We start from the raw sequence: 19422 nt of genomic DNA on the forward strand, positions 1-19422 counted from the left end.
AACCCGTCAAGAGAGGGCAGCATATCCTAGCCGAGGACAGCGGAGAATCTCCAGGATAAAGATGAGAGAACTCAACACCAAATGCACTTTAAAACAGTCGTACATATACCAAAAAGTTTGGGTTATTACTAATTCTGTGTGGTTATGTGTGTGTGTGTGTGTGTGTGTGTGTGTGTGTGTGTGTGTGTGTGTGTGTGTGTGTGTGTGTGCGTGCGTGCGTGCGTGCGTGTGTGTGTGCGTGTCTGTGTCTGTGTCTGTGTCTGTGTGTGTGTGTGTGTGTGTGTGTGTGTGTGTGTGTGTGTGTGTGTGTGTGTGTGTGTGTGTGTGTGTGTGTGTGTCTGTGTGCGTGTGTGTATTCAACCCTGTCAGTGTGCATACATATGTGTGGGTGCGCATGTGTCACAAAGTATGTGTGACACAGGCGTTCAGGAAGCGGAGACATGCCGGATCAGGCTTGGGCATGCACTGTATGAGCGCAACATACATTCCTCCAATAGTGCATACCACCAACACACAGCCGCAGCTGACTCGCCCATCGCAAAGAATTAAACTGTCAATATTGACCGTGTGCAACGGTTAACAATCTGCGAAGCAGTCAGTGCCTTCATGTACCTTCAGTAAATCAGCTCCTCATAGGATACTCGGAACATGTTGTTAACGGTGAGCGAATATCAAATCAATGCCAAAACAGTTTTGAAGTGTGGGGGTTCATCTGGAACGCACCGTGCGTACACCTTGGTTAAATATTTTTTAAGTTGTTTCGTCTGGTCGTGTCTGGTTCACAACGCTCTACATGTTAGTCTGCATTGTGCAATTTGATGAAACATGTTCCCGGGGCTCCTTTTCCCATGTGAAGGGTTGCCATAGGAACCGTTGGTTAGACCCATGGCTCGCCTGTTCCTCCTGGGGTAACGTCCCGGGGACTGTGTGAGGAAGGTGTGTAGCCAGCATGGTGTTCAGTACACACAGTTGCTAGGGCCCAATCCACAGGCTCAGATCGTAAACACCCACACATATGCGGCCCTGATGTGCACACACAGCATAACGCAGAATGCAGAGCTGAGTTTGGAAATCTTAGTTGTTCTCTCACTGTTTGTCCATTTGAACTGAATCTATTTGATACATTTGGGATGGTTCAGACTCACTGTAGCTGAAAAAATGCTTCTTTCAAAACCGGTTCACTTTGAACTATTCGTTTTAACGGCTTTGATTATCATGCACTCCGGTCTCTCTCTGGCTCTTTTGTCCCGTAGGCAGTCAGACAGACAGGGGATTTAAATAAAACAAATGAACACCAAATACCACAGCATGGAGGCCCAAAGAGTGACTGTGAGGAGGCTCATAAAGGCCCACACATCAGATAGTCCTGTCTCGGGTGGAATGTAAGGGCAGATAACTCAAGGAAATACCAAAGGATCTCAAGCACAGACACTCAGACTGCCTCGATGAATCGGCTCAAAACATAGTGTTTCACATGCCAAAAATAATCTGCCACTCAGATTATTGTCAAAACACTGTGTATAGAGTTTTGACAATAATCTGAGTGGCAGATTACACATAGTAGTGCCAAGAAAATAAACAAACATCGTTTTTCTTATTTTTCATAAGAAATCGATGAAGTTCTAAAGTGCCTTGCTACCAAACAAACCAAATCCGCCCGGAAGGGTAGAGGAAATTTATCTTGACGTGGACGTAGATTTGAAAAGTGCTTAATATTTCATGCTGGATGGAGTTAAATATTGAAACGGAATTACACTTGAGGCAAATGAGATTACAGGAGAAAAAAAAATAGAAACGCTCCGCAAATATGGAGCGCTTGATAAATAGACCACCATCTGGTGGGGTCTCTGGCTGCCAGTCCGAGCTCTCTCATGTCTGATTCACTGTGACAACCTGAACCCCTTCTTCTATCACATTGAGTAGGGATCCTTCCGCTAAATGCTGCTCAACTCACAGTCCGACTCTGTATACGAGCATACTTGTGCATACATGCGAACATGGACAAAAGATAGGCTATGTGTAAATTAAGGATCCCGGTCCAACCTGTTTTAATAGGCGGTTAATATCGACGTCACCACAAACCACACGTACGGTTTTGTATGCAGGTCTCAAACAGATCCTCACAGATCCACTTGTATTGTCTGTGCCTTGAATTCAGTTGGTAAATGAGATGGGGAGATCTTTAAAAAAAAAAAAAAGTGGAGATTCTGCCATGGAAATGTTATTAAACCCCTATTCATTTTTCAAGCGGGCTCATAATAAAACAACTGCAGATAAGAAGTTGTGTTTAGCTTCAAAATGATGAATGATGTTGAATTGGCACCAGGTATTGCCTGATGAAATGTTCCCTCATAACACTCCCAGAAGACTTTTCTTTGAAGGCTGTTTGGCAGGAGGTTGGTCTGGAGGATGGAAGTGAAATGCAGTGGGGCTTTAGAATAATGTTTAGACATTTCAAGCTGTTGGCTTTATTGTCATGGAGACAAATACATCATGTGGAATCTCTTTTTCATAACCTTATTATTCTTTGTGGATGATCTTTGCTCTGTTGAGATGTCTGATTTCTAGGAATATCCTGATAATGTGTGTTATTTCAGGAATGGTAGCAGCCAAATTTTTGAGATTCATTTCAAAGACTGAGCTAATTCATTCTTTACTAACGTTTTCAACGTTTTTTTTCCACCAGACATAGTACAACTATGTCCCAAAGTAAAAGTTATATTATAAGGTTATAATATAATAATAAAAAAATACAATTAATAATATTGCTTTCAGTATATCAACCACAATACTCCTCAGTTACGCAATTTCATATATTTTCAATACATATCTAAAATGTTTAAATGTTTTTATGAAATCCAGTCAACTTTGCTCTAAATGAAAAAAAAAAAAAAAAAAGCAGAATGGGACACATTCAGCTTTGATATCTTCAAATACTGTAAATAAATGTTTTTCCCACGAATCTCAAGCCATTCTACCTCTCCTCTCATGTGCCTGTCCTTTGCTCCTGGGCCATGCTCGGAAAAAGGGGGCGGGTGGTCAATAACACAGCCCTGGAATGTGTGCGCGTCCCCGACATGTCGGATCCCGTGGGGGCGCGCCGGGCCATGAGTGCGCACGCATCGCGACAGGTCTACTCTGCAGAGTACAAGGAGGAGGCAGGGAAGCGTTGGAGTCGGGAATGATGGCGGTGAAGAAGAAGGGACAACTTTTGTAGTGTACATTGGACGCCAAAAAGGACAATCGTTCGGTGCCCAGCACGATGAAACCAATGGGAGGTGGGAGGCTGGACAGTGGTGAGTACTTGTGCGCTTGGATACGCGCTTGGATACTGAACTATATATATTAGAAGTGTGCGCGGTGTTTGAATGCGTGACAATGAGAAGACGAACTGTATTGAACTGGTCCAGTAAGTTTGACTTTGTTCCGCTGTTTGCTCTGTGGATCATTATACCGCTTGGTTGTTATCCATAATCAAACACAGGCTGTAGTCTAAATTGCGTTGGTTTCGGTGTGTAACACAGTTTGTATCGGCTTACCAGAATAACTTTTTAAGTGTGGGACCTTTTGTTATCTCGCGTGTAGAGTTTGTCGTGTGGCATTAACCATTGATTAGACGAGCTAAACTGAACAAATAGAAGTCTATGGTTTGTATAGTTTCAAATTTTACTGACTCCTCCTGTGTGTGTGTGTGTGTGTGTGTGTGTGTGTGTGTGTGTGTGTGTGTGTGTGTGTGTGTGTGTGTGTGTGTGTGTGTGTGTGTGTGTGTGTGTGTGTTAGTTGAGACAACGCTCCGACGAGGCTACGCCGGACCCGGTTGCGCATAAAGGAGGGAAAGATCTTTACCAACAAATTGGGGAATACCAACCTCACTTTAACCAAAACCGCGGTTTCATTTTCACCGCGGGCACATCATCTCTGATTGGACTGCGAACTACATCTGAGGAAAATGCTGAAAGCCGAGAGTAAAGGGGACAGGACGCTGCGGAGCGCGTCGCCCCATAGAAACGCATACAAGTCGGACTTCCATGCCATCAAATGCAATTTCGATGGGACAAAATCGGATGGCGCTACTAAGTCATATGCAAATGGCTCAAGTGATACCAGGGAGGACTCGAGGGGGAGGCCCTTCGGCAATCGGGTGAACAAGATCAAGAACATATTCCTGCAGATGGATGGCCAACAAGAGCCTCAAGAAGTAGCCAAGACATCGTTAAAAACGGAGATTCCACTGTCTCCCATAGCCCCAACTAAAGTGCAGTTTCCTGTGGGCACACAAAAAACTAATTTCAGCAACGCGACAAGCCCAGAGCCATCACACAGTTTAGATAAACCCCCCAAAGGAGAAGATGTGGAGATTGACAAAGTGGCTCTGGCGCAGAAGTTCTCCTCCACCAGAAAGCTCTTTGAAAGAGGAATCAAAGACCCGCCTGCCTCCGACAAGGCCACCACCCGGACCGTGACCCGAGTGTCCCTGGGCAGCGCGCCCGACGATGGAAAGGCTTCAAGGAGAGTCTCGGAGAGCAGCCTCAGACCAGAGCAGACCTCCACGCCGGCGAGCAAACACCAACCAGACGAGAAGGCGGACGCGGAGGGGAAGGGGAAGCCCGCGTCCCGGGCCTCGCTAAACGCCGGCCCCATCTCCCGACGCTTGGACAGCTACACGGGCAGCAGCGACGGCGACGACCCCACCAGAGCCGGCGCCAAAGCCAGCACGGCGGCGGCGGTGCCGCCCCCCGCTAAGAAAGAGCCAACCAGCACCAACTCTCCGCCAGCCGGCGACACCCACAACAAGTGCACATCCCCGAGTGCCAACGTGGCGACCAAAGTCACGTCCCCAGTGGTCACGGCGACCCTTAAAACAACGTTAACGTCCACAACCGCAGCCAGCAGACCCAGCTCTGTGACGACAGAGTCCACGCATAAGCCCGCCTCCCCCGAGCAGACCCCGTCCCCCGGGTCAGGCTACAAGCCGTCCTCCAGGGATGGCGTCGGATCACCCCCTGCTAGGGGGGACGTCCTCCAAAGCCGGACCTCCGCCCTTCCCTCCAGAGACCAGAAGCAGAACTCTGCGCCGTCGGCCACCATCAGCTCCCAAGGCACCGTCACCAAGCGGTCGGGCGGCGGGGTCGGGGCCGGGGGCGGACCTGGAGGTCTGAGCCCCCCCAGGGACAAGCCCTCCGGTGCCGCACCCCTGCCGGGGTCCCGGGGCGTGGTCCGGGCGGAGCTGGTGGTGGTCCAGAACGAGTCGTCGGACAGTGAAGGAAACGAGGACGAAGATAGCGTGTTTGAGGAGGGGAAAGCGCCGCAGGGCCCGAGAGGCGACGCCGCCGCCGCCAACGCCGTCACTCACTCGGCGTCGGCGGATCGCCTCGGCCGCAGCCCTGGGGGGTCCGGCGGGGTGAGGGAGGGGGGGAGGGAGGTCCGACCCTCACTGGAGGAAGCGGATATCAGGAGAGCGTCGGCGGAGGAGGTGCAGGAGAAGAAGGTTTCAGAGGAGCGGAGGGGAGAGGCTTCGAGGCGGAGGGCAGAAGAGGAAGGCGAACAGGAAGAGGAAGTTGCGGAGGAGGAAGAGGAGGGGGGGGGTGAGGAAGAGGGCGAACAGGAAGAGCAAGGGGGCCAGCGGGACGAGGGCCAGGTCTCCCCCGGGGTGTACGGGATCGAGAACGCGGCGTTTGACGACGACAGGGACGTAGACCAAGTCCTCAGGGAAGACCCAGAGGAGGAAGAGGAGGATGAGGAAGAGTACAGAGAAGACGGACATCCGGGGGAATATGAGGATTACTATGAAGAGGCTCCTGGGCTGTCAGACGAGGACGAACCACCGCTGCGGAGGAAGATCCAGTTCTCCACCAATCCCATACTGGTAAGTGGCTGGTGCCTTGTTTGTTTGTGGCTTTGAAGTAATTGCAGCTTCCTGATAAACAGAGATTGCACCAGTGACTGTAAAATGCCATGGTGCAGCAAGTCATTAGGCAACCGTGTATGTATGCTCGTCGGGACCTTCCTAATGACTGCTTTCGTCGCATGACACATGACTGTGTCATAACAACAGCCTTGCCCGTGGCTCACCTGTAGTGTCATGTTTTTCAAATCCCATACCGTAGGGTAGGTGACCTTTTAGGCAGCGTCTGCAGAAGCTGTCCTTCCCGTTTATTACCCTCAGTACATATATTACGACTGACCAATGGAGGGAAACGTATTTAGGGGCCTGTAGGTGTTGTTTTCATAAGGGTGATGATTTAAAGCCATGGGATGAAGTCTTTTTGACTGTACTCTGCTGTGAAGAAACAGGGCCGAGTGAGCGAGTGAGCACACACACAACCGAATGGCTTTAACTGGCTCCCAGCTCGGCTTAAGAATCAAACAGGGTGCCCACATGCATCAGCCCTTCTTCTATATATATAGTCTTGTTGGCATTGTTGGCATGAACATACAATCAGTCCATTAACATGGTTTCGTGACGGGTGGGTGGGGAGGAGGGGGGGGTTCCTGTTGAACTCGAGGGTGATGGGTGCTGTCCCCCACTATCATAGCAGAGCTAATCGACGTTTCGAACATCAGTGGAAAACAACCCTAATCCCTGCAGTCCGTTCCCCACCACATGTTGACCCAGGCCCGAAAACAGGCTGTTATCTCAGGGTGTGGGCCCCCCCGCCCGCCCCCCCCACCCTGCTACGGGGCCTGGCAGGGGGTCCTGGGTCAGGGGTCCTGAGGATGGCCGACCTGGAGGGGGGGGGGGACACAACAACAACAACAGTTGGCTGACTGTTAGAGTGAGGGGGCCGAGATGTGCTGTGCTTCACAGCTTCCTGTAGGCCCGCGTTCCCCATGTGCGTACATCATGGACAGATCAGCAAAGGCAACCGAGGGTGACAATGTAGGACGGTAGGTGCCAGACGGACTGCATTTATCTCGTGCTTTTCGTCTAACCAGTGGCCACTCAAAGAGCTATGCAATTATCGCCCAACATTCATTCACCCATTCATGCAAGAATTCACACACCGACGGCGGTGGCAACGATTCAAGGTGACGGCCAGCTCTTCAGGGGCAGTTAGGGTGAGGTGTCTTGCTCAGGGACACCTCCACATTAGACGTACGGGGATTGAATCAGCAAACTTCTGGTTACCAGCCAGCCCGCTCCACCTCCTGAACCCCATACCTCCCCAAGGATCAGATATAAGGTTGAGGTATGACCTAAAGAAACGTTTCCTGCTGTGGATAGCATGATGACACTGTGTTTCCGGCCGTTGGCTGGAGGTCAAAGTATAGGCCTTGGGCTGATGCTTGCTAGGCGATACACTGTAATTAATAATAAAGGATCAGATATCGGTGCAAAGTGCTAAAGACACACGGACTCCATTGATACTCAGAGTGTCTTAAGTTCCTTGCAGCGACGGACCGTGCGGGTTCACCTACATCGGAGCCCCCCTGGGGCACTGAGGGTCCTTTTTAATGAGCTGTTCATGATGAAAGAGAACGAGAGAGGGGGCATGGACTCACTGTTCCAGATGGGGAGGATAGCAGGAGGATAAAAGGGGAAACCTTTTAACAGAGCCGGTTTCAAAGCACCGGGCAGACCTGTAAAGCACAAGTTAACATATAAATACACGACGGCTGAAAGAGCCAGAGTAGAGAAACACATCCTTGGGACCACGATGACCCAGAGACTCGAACCCAGAGCGCGGTGGGAGGGGGCCGGTAGGGGCATTAGCCCGGGACTACCCAGCACAGGGAGGCGTCCAGCCGTCCACCCAGGTCCGGGGCGACAAAGGAGTCCAGCCGTGCCCATTTCTGTGCAGCCTGCTAGTCTGAGCCGGTGCTGTGCTCCAGCTCTCTGGAGTCCCGGGGAAGAGGAAGTGCTTTGTGCCCGGGCCCCCAGCAGGATCAGAAGCCGCAGTAACCCGAGTCTGGACATGGGAACGGTTCCATCATGTGGAGAGAAAGTCCTCATTGTGAACCGCAGGAGGCATCAGTCCTCAACGGGCATTAGCCTTATCGGGGTTGAATGGCTGGAATGGTCTGGCCGACGCTGGGAGTGGGTGGGAGTGGGAGGTACGCAGGCTGGGTAGGTGAGTGGGTGGTGCGCTGGGTGGACTGGTTTAACCCCCCCCTGGTACCACAGGGCATAAAGGCAGGGTTGTCTTCCCCGAGGTAGCTGCTATGCTCAGACGTCGGGTCGGTCACGCATCTGATATCTTCTTTATCAGTGATTTCGGATTCATTGCATTAAGATTATAATTTTTTTTTTATTGTAGGTGCCTAAGTACATTTTGAGGTATTTTTTAAGTGACTTAGATTGTTTTATAGGCCCAGTTTATTTGAGCCTATAAAATAATTATGCATAAGGTTGGTTATTTGTTGTCACGGTGGCGTGCGTTGCAAAGGTTTTCCACAGCCAGATAGACACTGTAGGATGTCTAAACATCTCTAGTTATTGATCTACAGCATAAACCGGTCCTAACCCTTAGCACAGGAAAACCTGTGCTGTAATGCGTGCTATTTCTACAGGCGTGGTCTGGAGAGGAAAGAAAACAGAAAAATAGTGGCCTGATGCTTCAAAAATGTCCACACTGTAAACCACACACTTGTGCACACACAGCAATCCGTGCCTGCAGGAATTCACCGCTCACCTTGGCTGACACAGTGCAGCTTTAGGCCTAGAATAAGAGTTCACCTTGCCTGCTCCTGGAACACTGTGTGTGTGTGTGTGTGTGTGTGTGTGTGTGTGTGTGTGTGTGTGTGTGTGTGTGTGTGTGTGTGTGTGTCACACGTGTACTTTACCTCCATTGAACCCATTCATCGTGACAAAAGGAAGAAAAAAATAAAATGGCCGAATCCAACGGGATCTACACCTGCTGCTGTGCCCCGCCCCCACTGGGCTTGTGACAGGAAGTGGCAGCGTTTACAGTCAGGCAAACACAGACATTGCCCCCTTCCCAAGTCACACACAACAGGATGTGTTAATGAGCACGCGAGAGTTTATTGCGAGTGAGAGACTGCACGCCTTATTTGTTTCTGCTTGCCCAAGCGGATAAAAGGAAACATTTAATGATCTCTGTGACGTTATCGCAAAAGTATTCCTCTCCAATTTTATTTTTCCTTTCAGAGCTTCAGTTTAGTTTTTCGCTCTTTAATATGTTGTGGTACGGCAGCTCATCATTAATTCCTCCTCACCGTGACCTAAACATTCCAGTTGTTCTAGTGCCGCCTACTACTGTAAGGCCTTACCCTCACACGCATATCTTCGTGACAATCCTGCACCCTGAATCCTCCACCTTTCCAAGACAATCGTGAGTTTAGAAAAGTATTGCACGCTGCTTGGCTTGGAAACCGTTTGGTTCCTTGTGAAAGGAGAGGATTCGGTTTCACTGCCGTTCCCACCGGTTGAAGTGCTGCCTCAACAAACCACTTCGTTACTCCTACGTGTCGTATAATCTCGGATCCTAATCCTTTGTTGTCTGTCGTCTCACATCTGACTCTCTCTCTCTCTCCTCCTCTCCTTCACTTTTTTTTTCTTTCCGTTTCCTGTAAATCCTGGAAAGCAGAAGTGCCTCCATCAGGTTCTGGTTCAGGCCTGGAAAAGGTTTTGGTTGCCTCCCGCTCTTCCGCTGCCAAACAGGTCTGTGGCCGGCCTGTGCGGCCCTCCCCTCGGATTGTTATGCTTTCCATTTCCTATCGGAGCTGAAACTATAGCACTGAGAGGAATGCGTCTGCTCAAGCCCCGCCCCTCTCTTTCTCTCTCTGCCCCCCCCCCCACCCCAGCCAGTCAGCCCAAAGAGAGGCCCCGGCAGAATCTGGGCTCCCTCCAGACACCTGGATGAGATGGGAAGCGGGAATGAGGGGGGAGGGAGGGAAGGAGGGAGGGAGGGAGAAAGGGGGTGTCTCTGGATCACTGGCACAGAATACTAATGCTCAGTCTCCTCAATGCTGGGGTTCTAAACAACTTGGCACAGGGAGGGTTTTGTTTCTCGGGGGGCTGACTTTAGATTTTCTCCTCACTCTGCGCTGACGAACACGGTGTGCCTTCTTCGGGCGGCCGGGGCTGCGTTTTTCTTCTCGGTCCCGGGATCGGTCTTTGTTGCTCGTTGGTGTGTTGTCGCGCGAACAACAAAGGCTTTCTAGGTCGCCTGGCGAACACACAACGAGCCAAACCTGTCTGCGTTTGCCCCTTATTGGGTGTCCAATTACACAACCGAATTCCACTCCTTTCTCTCAAGTTCACACCGGTAAACCCCACACAAACGGTTTTCTTGCACAGATTGAGCCTCCACTAATCTGTCCTGTGTTCGATATGGGCCTTGTGCGTGACAGGGCTGGAAAGGGATGTTCGTTTCTTTGTTTTCCCCTATCAACTGAACTTATTGTATTTGGTACATCCTGATCCTGGCCCATAAAAATTGTACTAGCATTGTGTAGCATCTAATCCTAGCTCTCTTTGTTATACGAGGAATGGGTGAACCTAGTGATTGTTAGTGCTTGGCACTTGGTTCTATGAACATCCTTACTGTACCGACAGCGATATATTGTTGTTTCTCCTTCTTCCGACGATTGAACCTATCGTTTTTCTGCTAAATGCCTTAAATGTAAACTATGCCTACATGGCCCCAGTCGGCGTTAAGTAAATGCTCTGCTGTACTACAAGACATGTACGGCGGTAGAGGCACGAGGAATGGTTGGGTTTGAAGCGGTACTATGGTGGAGTATTCCAATCCCTTGAGGTGACCACTGTGGGTTAGGGGGCGTGGTGATCTCCGTCATGGAGCGGTCTGCATCCAGGGGCCTTCACTGACTCAGTCTGTTGCTGCTGCTGCTGCTGCTGCTGCTCTTGCTGCTGACTCAGTTCCCACACTAGTGTTTCTGGGAGGCTTGTGGAGAACAGGGATTGGGTGTTCTTGGGTGAGTATTCTGGTGGGTCGTTGGAGTTGCAGTGTGTTTGTGTGCAGTGTGTGCACACATGACTAACGTGGCAGATGGCAGATGAAAGCTGGACACGGGATCAAAGATGATATCACTGGAGGTTTTCATAAATCCATGAGACGCGCACAGAAAAACAACCACAGTGAGCAGCCCTCTGCTCAATGAAAATAACTGTACCGAGGTACACATGTAGAAAAAGGGGCTTGCTTGTCAAAAGGGCTCTTTGCGTGATACTTACATTGTTCAGAATACTCCCTGGCCAGGAAAAGTGGGAAGGTGAATCCCCTCCATGTTGACATTTTAGTCAAGAACTGATCAAGCCTCCTGTTATGATAATGCAAGTAGAGGGGTTTAGGTAGTGGGTTGGTTCTTTGCCAACCGAGAGTGTTCAGCTATGCAGGAGCCCTTGGCTTTACCTTGGGAAGTCAGAGCTGTGATCTTTCATCGTAAGTGTGGCCTATCTGATCCAGAGCAAACAGTGCGGTGGTTCTATGTTCTTATGTTTGGGAGCCCTGTTGTTATGAAGGAAAAGGGGGAGGAATCGGCTGGGTGACTGAGGCGAGGGGAATCTGTGAGAAGCATTCCGGCCTTTCAACACAGAGCAGCGGTCGTTACTGTGATAATTTTCTCCTTAATGTCCTTTGTCTTTGGGATCTCCCGCGGAGACCAGGTCAAAGACAAAAGTCTCCGATACGCATGCTTTTGTCTGGAAACAAATGTCTGGCCTCTCCCACTCGCAAGAAAATGCTGACCTTATTTACAGGACACAATCTTCTGATGCCCCATCATGGCATTGAGACCACTGTTCTCTGCACACATGAGACAGACGGTCAGGTCTTTACACGGTGCAGGAAGTCTACAATCATTACATCATATCCATTCACTGCAAAGCGTCTAAAGTTAACCTTTCTAATCCTGCACACCGCCCCTTTACAAACATTACATCATACCCACTCACTGCAAAGGGTCTAAAGTTAACCTTTAGAATTCTATTGACCCCCCCCCCCCCCCTTTATAATGATTGCATCATATCCACCAACTGCAAAGAGTCTAAAGTTACATTTCTATTCCTATACCCCCCTCCCACCTTTACAATGATTATTACATCATGTCTAATCCTACAACCCCCATCCCCCTACCCTCACCACCTCGCTGCTAACACATTAACTTCTGTCAGCGTGGGGGATGTTTAACCCACCCCATCACCCCCTGTTTACAGTCTCCCACCCAAAAGGGTTCAGGTTGGGGTCACAGTCGGGGCCCTCCTATTATTAGACCACCAGGGGTCCGTCTCTGTTCTTCATCCAATGCTCAATACTGGTGCACGCTCATAGGGTCGTTTACCACACAGTCATCTTCTCGTGCAATCTCATGATTCATCAGACCCACGCCGTGGACGGTTTGAATGGATTTGAGGTTTAGCATGACTACTTTGAAGGCCAGCCCCAACTTTGACACAGCTACAGGAATACACAATCCAGCCAAACTATTTGATAAAAAAATAAATAATAATAAAAAGACAAAACAGATAAACTTCTCAAAATGTCTTCCCACTCATGCGAGACGTGACATAATCCTGCAGGTGCAACACGGGCCTACAGTGTAGACGTCGTCCGCATTCTGGTGCAGTGGCTCGTCTGAACAGAGTTAAAAGAGAGATCGGCCGGTGAAGAAGACACAGCGCCATTGATCCGAAAGCCCAGCCCTTGCACGGCAAGCTGCGAGAGTCTCACCGCGGGAACACTGACGCTACTGTACACAGGGGGCCCTCCGCTGCAGAGCCTGTCGTTCGGATGTAATAACACCCTGACCCAGTCCGCCCCCGACAGCCGGCTCACCCTTTAATAATGGCAGGATTCACTCATGAAATCAGAGGTCGATGATTGACCGAGGCCACGAGTTTCATATTTTCGCCGCTTTAATCAAGTCCGTCGTCGAGATCTTAGTCAGAGCTGGGTTTGTTGTGGTGGTACCGGCCATGGTGGTACCGGCCATGCTGTTACGCAACGTTTGTCTCCCTTATAAGTTTGGGTCTATCCGTGGAATGTTATTGTTGGGTCGCTGGTAGCGATGAATCAGGCAAAAGTGGTAGAAATGCTGGAAGATGATACAGGAGGCTTTGCAGATTTTGGTTCAAAATTGATTTTGGTAAATCGTAGATGGAGTCAAAACAAAAGAGTCAGTAATAACAGAGGAAACCACAGGGTGTAGTCTTGAATATTCAGAACGCACCATGAAGCAGAACATTATCCATGTATGGGAATACTTTGTGTCTACCTCAATGAGGTCGTTCTCTCTTCATGGGCCAGAAAGAATGTATACTTTCTGTCTTTGTTACACCAGCAGACAGCTCTGTGTTGATTTCTGAAGCGTTCACAGACTAGAGTCCATTTCAGTTCTGGGCTGTCTCCGTCTCTCTGGGAGTGTTGATGGTGGCAGTACATGAAATAATCGTTCAAGATCTTTTATTATTTTCATTTAAAATTCTTGTGTAAACCTCAACCGGGCATGAAGGCCTTGAAGAGCATAACGGTGGTGCTAGGCAGGCAGAAACGCTGACCTTGGTTTGATTAATACTGACTGAGTTGAATGAAAGAGTTATGAACTTAAAACTTATGACATCTCCACGACCCTGCTTCACATTTTCACACACTCGGAAAGAATGCGTCTGCAAACATGTGCAGACATGGGTATTTATTTATTTCAAAACTTTTTTTCTCCTTGGTGATACACAGTGATTCACACCCGTCATATCAGTGCCTGCAGGCCCGGTGTTGCTCTGGCCAGCTGTTGACCTACTTCTTCTCCCTGCTGTGAGGTGAGATGTTGTAGTCAAAGGCCAACCAGGAGGAAGGGGTCTGTGGAGTTCCTCCAGTGCTCAGGCCTGGCCGGTCAGCATCCCAGCACACTGCTTTGGAGGCACCCCATTAAACGCCGCATTTCACGTGCATGTTTTGACATTCTCCGGCACCCAACACCCGTGCAGCGTTTTGTTTGGTTTCTGGTGTCCAAAGCCGGAACACAAATCTTAACCGTGGAATCAAAAGTACACGGCTTAGATCATTGATGTGGGTCGAGGTAGCGATGAAAGAGATGAATGGTCTGCTGGTGGTTTACTGGAGAAGTACCAGAGAAGAGTAAAGCATTGTGAAAGGCATCGGATTCCTAACGGTCAGGGAAGCATAGAGAGGAGGTAAAGAAATGCAGCGGTTCAGCGAACTCTTGAGACTTGGAGGACAAACAGATCAGTTCCTCATTCGATAGTTGTCTGTTCAGCGAATACTCCTGAACAATTTTAGTCCACCTTGCATTCCTCCATCGCGATACCACCCAAGACTAAGGAATGTGTCCTTCCATCTCTATTACTACTCCATTTCTTTCTTGGGACCAGAGCCTGGGACAATTTAATGATGATCGCCTTTTAATTGCAAACACTTGTATGCATCGCATGCATGAAACGGGGTGGGCTTAGCACAGGAGGTAGAGCGGGTTGACTTGTAAGCTCCTCCTAGCTGAGTGTCGATGTGTCCATGGTCGACCCCGCCGTCGGTGTGTGAATGGATGTTTCGATAAAAAGTGTTGCTTTGGATTAGGGCTTTGACTTTTGCCCAAAGATCATATTCGAAGTTTGTTTGTTTATTATTAATATTTGAATATATTCGAATATTTATTAATAATATATTGACCATTAAATGCCTTCAGTAAGACCTGGATTGGGCTTCGCGAGGTTTGTTTACCGCGTTGCTATGGTTGCTGGTCTTGCGTGTTCCAACGGTTTATTAAGTTTCTAATAAATCGCTGTCTAATCAATACTTCATTCACTGCCTCTTCCGTGGTCATTACAATATTATGAATAGACTGCGTCGGGTTCTCCGACGTCCCTCCCTCTTGGCCTGCCCATAACAGGTTCAAATATTAAGGGCTGCCTAATATTCGTTCGAATTTTGATTTATTTTTTGATATTCGAATTATATTCTAATAACGAAGTTCGGAGTCAAAGCCCCACTTTGGATAGAAGCCTCTGCTAAATGCCCTGCATGCAAATGTGAATGTAAACCGATTTCAATGCATGCACTTTCAATTGTTCCTCGGCAGGTCTTCAACACTTACTCCAACGAGGATTACGACCGGCGTAACGATGACGTGGACCCGGTGGCCGCCTCTGCCGAGTACGAGTTGGAGAAGAGGGTGGAGAAGATGGACGTCTTCCCCGTGGAGATCGAGAAGGGTACGTCTGCCGCGACGACACCGTCCGTAGCTCAAGGCTTCCATTCCGACAATGTCATGACACTTCATAGCCATAGGCAACGAGGGTCTGAGGTTTAGATTAAACATGTTTGGAGCGGTTATTTTCAAATAACTAAATGCGAGCTTGCAGTCAGTTGGTGGAGGTTGAACTTGAGCCGACTTAGGGTTGACTTAGCTCAGCAGGAAGAGCGGGATGACTTATAACCAGAAGGTTGTTAGTTTGATCCCCGGCTCCTCTGAGTGTCGAGGTCTCTCTTAGCGAGACACCTCACCCCTACGTGCTCCTGACGGGCTGGCTGTCGCCTGGCGTGGTTGACTCCTCCGTAGGGTTGCTCGATTATGGGAAAAATCATAATCACGATTATTTTGGTCGATATTGAAATCACGATTATCCAAACGATTATTTTTGAGTTTGAAAACATGTTGTATATATTCAGCATGTCTCTCCCAAAAAAAACTTTGTAACAGAACTTTGAAATTTTGCCTTAAAAATTAAACAAAATGGTCAAAAGAAAATGTATATAATAAACAGATATGTATCCAGCCGTTCTGCCCTTTCTATAAAACATAAAAAAAGAAAAAAACTTGATGTTAATTTTGTGATAGTTTGGCGCTAAAATCTAATTCGCGATCAAAATTCGATTAATCGCCCAGCCCTACTCCACCGTCGGTGTGAGTGGTTGCAAGTTGCTTTGGCGTCTAAAAGCGTCTGCTAAATGTGCTAAATGCCCTGAATGTAACCGTCAATGGTTCGCTGTGGTTAAACCCTCTCCTCAGGGGAGAACGGGCTGGGCATCAGCATCATAGGAATGGTTCTCTGTGGTTAAACCCTCTCCTCAGGGGAGAACGGGCTGGGCATCAGCATCATAGGAATGGGTGTTGGAGCCGACCAGGGCCTGGAGAAGCTGGGCATCTTCGTGAAGACCATCACAGAGCAGGGAGCGGCCGAACGGGACGGGAGGTGAGCCAATACCACCGCTGACGCACATCGCACCACGGCTGTTTGCAATAAGTGTATTCCCTGCTGAAACCGCAAATCTCGAATGGCGGCAGATGCGATGCATTACCGCGGCATGTATGTATGCATGCAGGGCTTTCTCCCAGCTGGCTGATGTCTCCGTATTACAACCCCCGTGTTGTTTTGAAACATCTCTCTTTCCTGCCTCTCCCCAGGATCCAAGTGAACGACCAGATAGTGGAGGTGGACGGCACCAGTCTGGTGGGGGTCACTCAGCTCTTTGCGGCCACGGTCCTCAAGAACACGCAAGGCACCGTAGGGTGAGACCACAGTCTATACCCGTCTCCATCCCCGGTTCACAAACCACGTCTCACATTGATGTCCCTGACCGGTTTGTGATGCCGTGGTGGAAGAGACTAAAATGTGGTCCCTCTGTGGTGTTTGGATGGCAAAAACAAACTGCCAACATCCTAAGTCTCACTCAGGAACCTTGTTGTAATCGATGAGTTTCGGCAGTACAGTATTGTGAAGGGCCAATTGAATTCGGGCCTTCAATGTGCCAAATATGGATCGTTTCCACTGCTGCTCTCAACCAATGGCGGCGCACATAGCAGGAAGTCTACAGCTTCATTCCTGTCGTGTGTCAACCAACGGTTGTCCAAATTCTTTCCAGTCTATGGCCGGAAAACATCAATGATTAGACAGCGCTAGATTAGATAAGATTCAGATCGGCCCGAAGTAGCCCACAGTTCTGCTCACCAAGTTAGAGATGCATAGTTATAATGACACGTGACATATTAATAATAATATTAAGTATGACACAATATCCCCAGAGAGAAAAGGCCCGTTTGTTATTTAACTGCGACAGAGGTCGAGGTGGCCAATCGTGGCCCATGTGAATGATTGACCGTAGGCAAATGAAACCAACACAGGGGCGCAGTGTACCTGGCGGGCACTTTCATACGGTCGCTGCTGGCTGGCAAAGAAAGCTGTAGACCTCTCGTCGTCCCTGCCGTGTATTCATTGGAACAGCGCCCTCGCTAACGCACCGCGTCCCAACACACCAGGTTCCTGATAGGCCGGGAGAAGGCGGGAACGCAGAGCGAGGTGGCCCGCCTGATCAGCGAGACCCTCGAGCAGGAGAAGCATCAGCTGCACCAACAGCACCTGGAGGACACCTATGAGCAGTCCACAGAGGAGGTAAGTCCCCAGGCCGGAGCCCCTGGACCCCCCTAGGCCCCTAACTGGCTTCCCCATCGCTGCCCATCCAGGAACCGAAGTCACCGTTTGTTGCAGGCCGGGCGGTCAGTGTAAACATCGGTGGTGGGTGCGGGTTTGACCGCAGCCTCGCTGTCGGAGACAGAGAATTATTTTGGCTTTAAAAGGCAAACCTCAAGAACAAGCCTTTGTTAATGTTTCACTGAGAGTAGGGAGGGTTCGATGGAACAACTCAGTATGAGCAAAATGAGGAAATATGTCGAGACATGGATAGTTAAAGGAGACATATTATGGTGTTTTCTCAACAAGAAAACATAGCATTTGAGTTCCAGAAAACATGTTTTTGAAGCTGTTTGCTGGAAATATGTTTTAGGGAAAAAAAATCTTGCCTACCGCTATTCCCCTCTGTTTCAGTCCCTTCAGAATGCGATGTTTCTGGTGTCTGTAGCTTTAATGCAAATGAGCTACTGCCTATTGACCAATGAGCTGTCAGACTGAACCACAGCATGGAAGAGAAGGGATTGTTGCCGTTTGCGGACTCCTGGAGCTCTGACTCCTGGATGCTCTGATTGAAGGGGAGTGGGGAAGTGGGAGGTAATATTCAAGTGTGTACCCTTCCTACGTGGGAGGGGGCGCCGAAACTGACTAGCTTGTTTGGTAACTGTAGGCGGGGTACTTTCAGAAGTGCATATCTCGCAAAAAAAATCATGTACAGACTTTCATCAAAGTTTGTAAGCGTGTGGGAGCACCAGAGACCGAAAACACCACCCCGAATCCCAGGAAAAAAAATGTTGTTTTCATAATATGTCCCCTTTAACAATTGGCTAACTGGCTTCCAAAAGTGGACAGAATGTATGGGGTGATTACGGCCAATGATTGGGGTCAAGAGAGCATCCGTCCAAATCCATGTACCACCAGTATCCCCGTCCCTGCTGGCCAATCCTCTTATCCTGTTTACGTATGATCAGCGGAGTGCCGACCACATGTGAACTTTATCCCGCCGGGAGAGCGTTGTTGACTAGCGCTGGGCGCGGCGAGGGGTGTGGCGATGGAGCGGTTCACTAACGGGCGGTGATGTCATCATGGTTCCAGGAAGAGCACTACGAGGAGGAAGACCCCATAGAGGAGGAGGAGGAGGAGGAGGAGGAGGAGGAGGAGATCCTGGGCTCCAGCTTCTGCGTCGGAAGGAACGAGGAGTTGCTGGAGCTTCCCGATAGCGAGGCGTCGTTCCTGCCCGGCAACATGGACTCCTCTCAGCTGGCCTTTAGGTTCAAGGAGGTACGGCGTCCTCGAGGCTTCCGATGGGTTTTGATTCAAAGCCATCGCCTTATCAATCATTTACTGTTGGCAGTGTTTGAATGGGTGTTGTGTGTGTTAATGATTGATATCTCTGTACCCATCCTGTACCTCAGCTCCAACTCAAACATGGCATTGTGATGACTGAAGTAAACCAACTCAAAGAGCAGGTATGATATCAAATGAGTTCTTTACGTATGATCATCAATGACTGGAGTGAGTGAGTTAACAGATGGGAGTGAGTGAGTGAGAGATGGGAGTGAGTGAGGGAGTGAGTGAGAGATCTGATTGAGTGAGTGAGAGATCTGAGTAAGTGAGTGAGATCCGAGTTAGTGAGTGATCGCTTGATCGATCGCGGGATCGACTCCTAGCATCAAGCCGTTCTACCCTCCACCCATTTAGCTGAGCGAGTTCGAGGAGGACCGATCGCTGTCGAGCGAGCGAGAGGCGGCGCTGGTGCTGAAGATCGAGCAGAACAATGAGAAGATCCTGCAGCTGGAGGGCTACTGGCTGGAGGCCCAGGGCCTGTGCAAGACGGTCAACGAGCACCTGGCCGACAGCCAGAACCAGCACGACGCCCTGGACAAGAAGTATAACAAGGCCAAGAAGCTGCTCAAGGACTACCAGCAGAAGTGAGTGGTCGTGTTGTGTTCCAGACGGCCGATGTGTGATCATCACCGGCTTTTGCTTTCACTTTCACTTTGGTCGAGTGAGTCACACACGTAACACAGATGGAGACGGGAAGTGTGTCGGGTGACACATCGAGGCCCGGCCTGATGGAA

General features: G+C 49.4%; 1 protein-coding gene across 5 annotated transcripts in view; it reads left to right on the forward strand.

Annotated features, from left to right (window-relative positions):
• Window positions 1–515: 515 nt before the first annotated feature.
• The window catches only part of ppp1r9ala (protein phosphatase 1 regulatory subunit 9A-like A), a 28310-nt gene continuing 9403 nt past the window's right edge, over window positions 516–19422 (forward strand). For 3 of the 5 annotated variants that reach the window (XM_060040662.1, XM_060040663.1, XM_060040661.1), the window contains exons 1-10: window positions 517–660; window positions 3029–3296; window positions 3781–5866; window positions 15016–15148; window positions 16009–16129; window positions 16342–16446; window positions 17194–17326; window positions 18437–18622; window positions 18757–18810; window positions 19043–19272. In XM_060040662.1, the coding sequence (XP_059896645.1) occupies window positions 3950–5866; window positions 15016–15148; window positions 16009–16129; window positions 16342–16446; window positions 17194–17326; window positions 18437–18622; window positions 18757–18810; window positions 19043–19272 (2879 nt within the window). In that variant the 5' untranslated portion in view covers window positions 517–660; window positions 3029–3296; window positions 3781–3949. Of the gene's footprint in view, window positions 661–3028; window positions 3297–3780; window positions 5867–15015; window positions 15149–16008; window positions 16130–16341; window positions 16447–17193; window positions 17327–18436; window positions 18623–18756; window positions 18811–19042; window positions 19273–19422 lie in introns of all 5 variants that reach the window. The other 2 variants (XM_060040659.1, XM_060040660.1) reach the window with 1 other exon arrangement.

The sequence above is a fragment of the Gadus macrocephalus genome, chromosome 20, assembly GCF_031168955.1.
Source record: "Gadus macrocephalus chromosome 20, ASM3116895v1".
Classification (NCBI taxonomy): domain Eukaryota; kingdom Metazoa; phylum Chordata; class Actinopteri; order Gadiformes; family Gadidae; genus Gadus; species Gadus macrocephalus.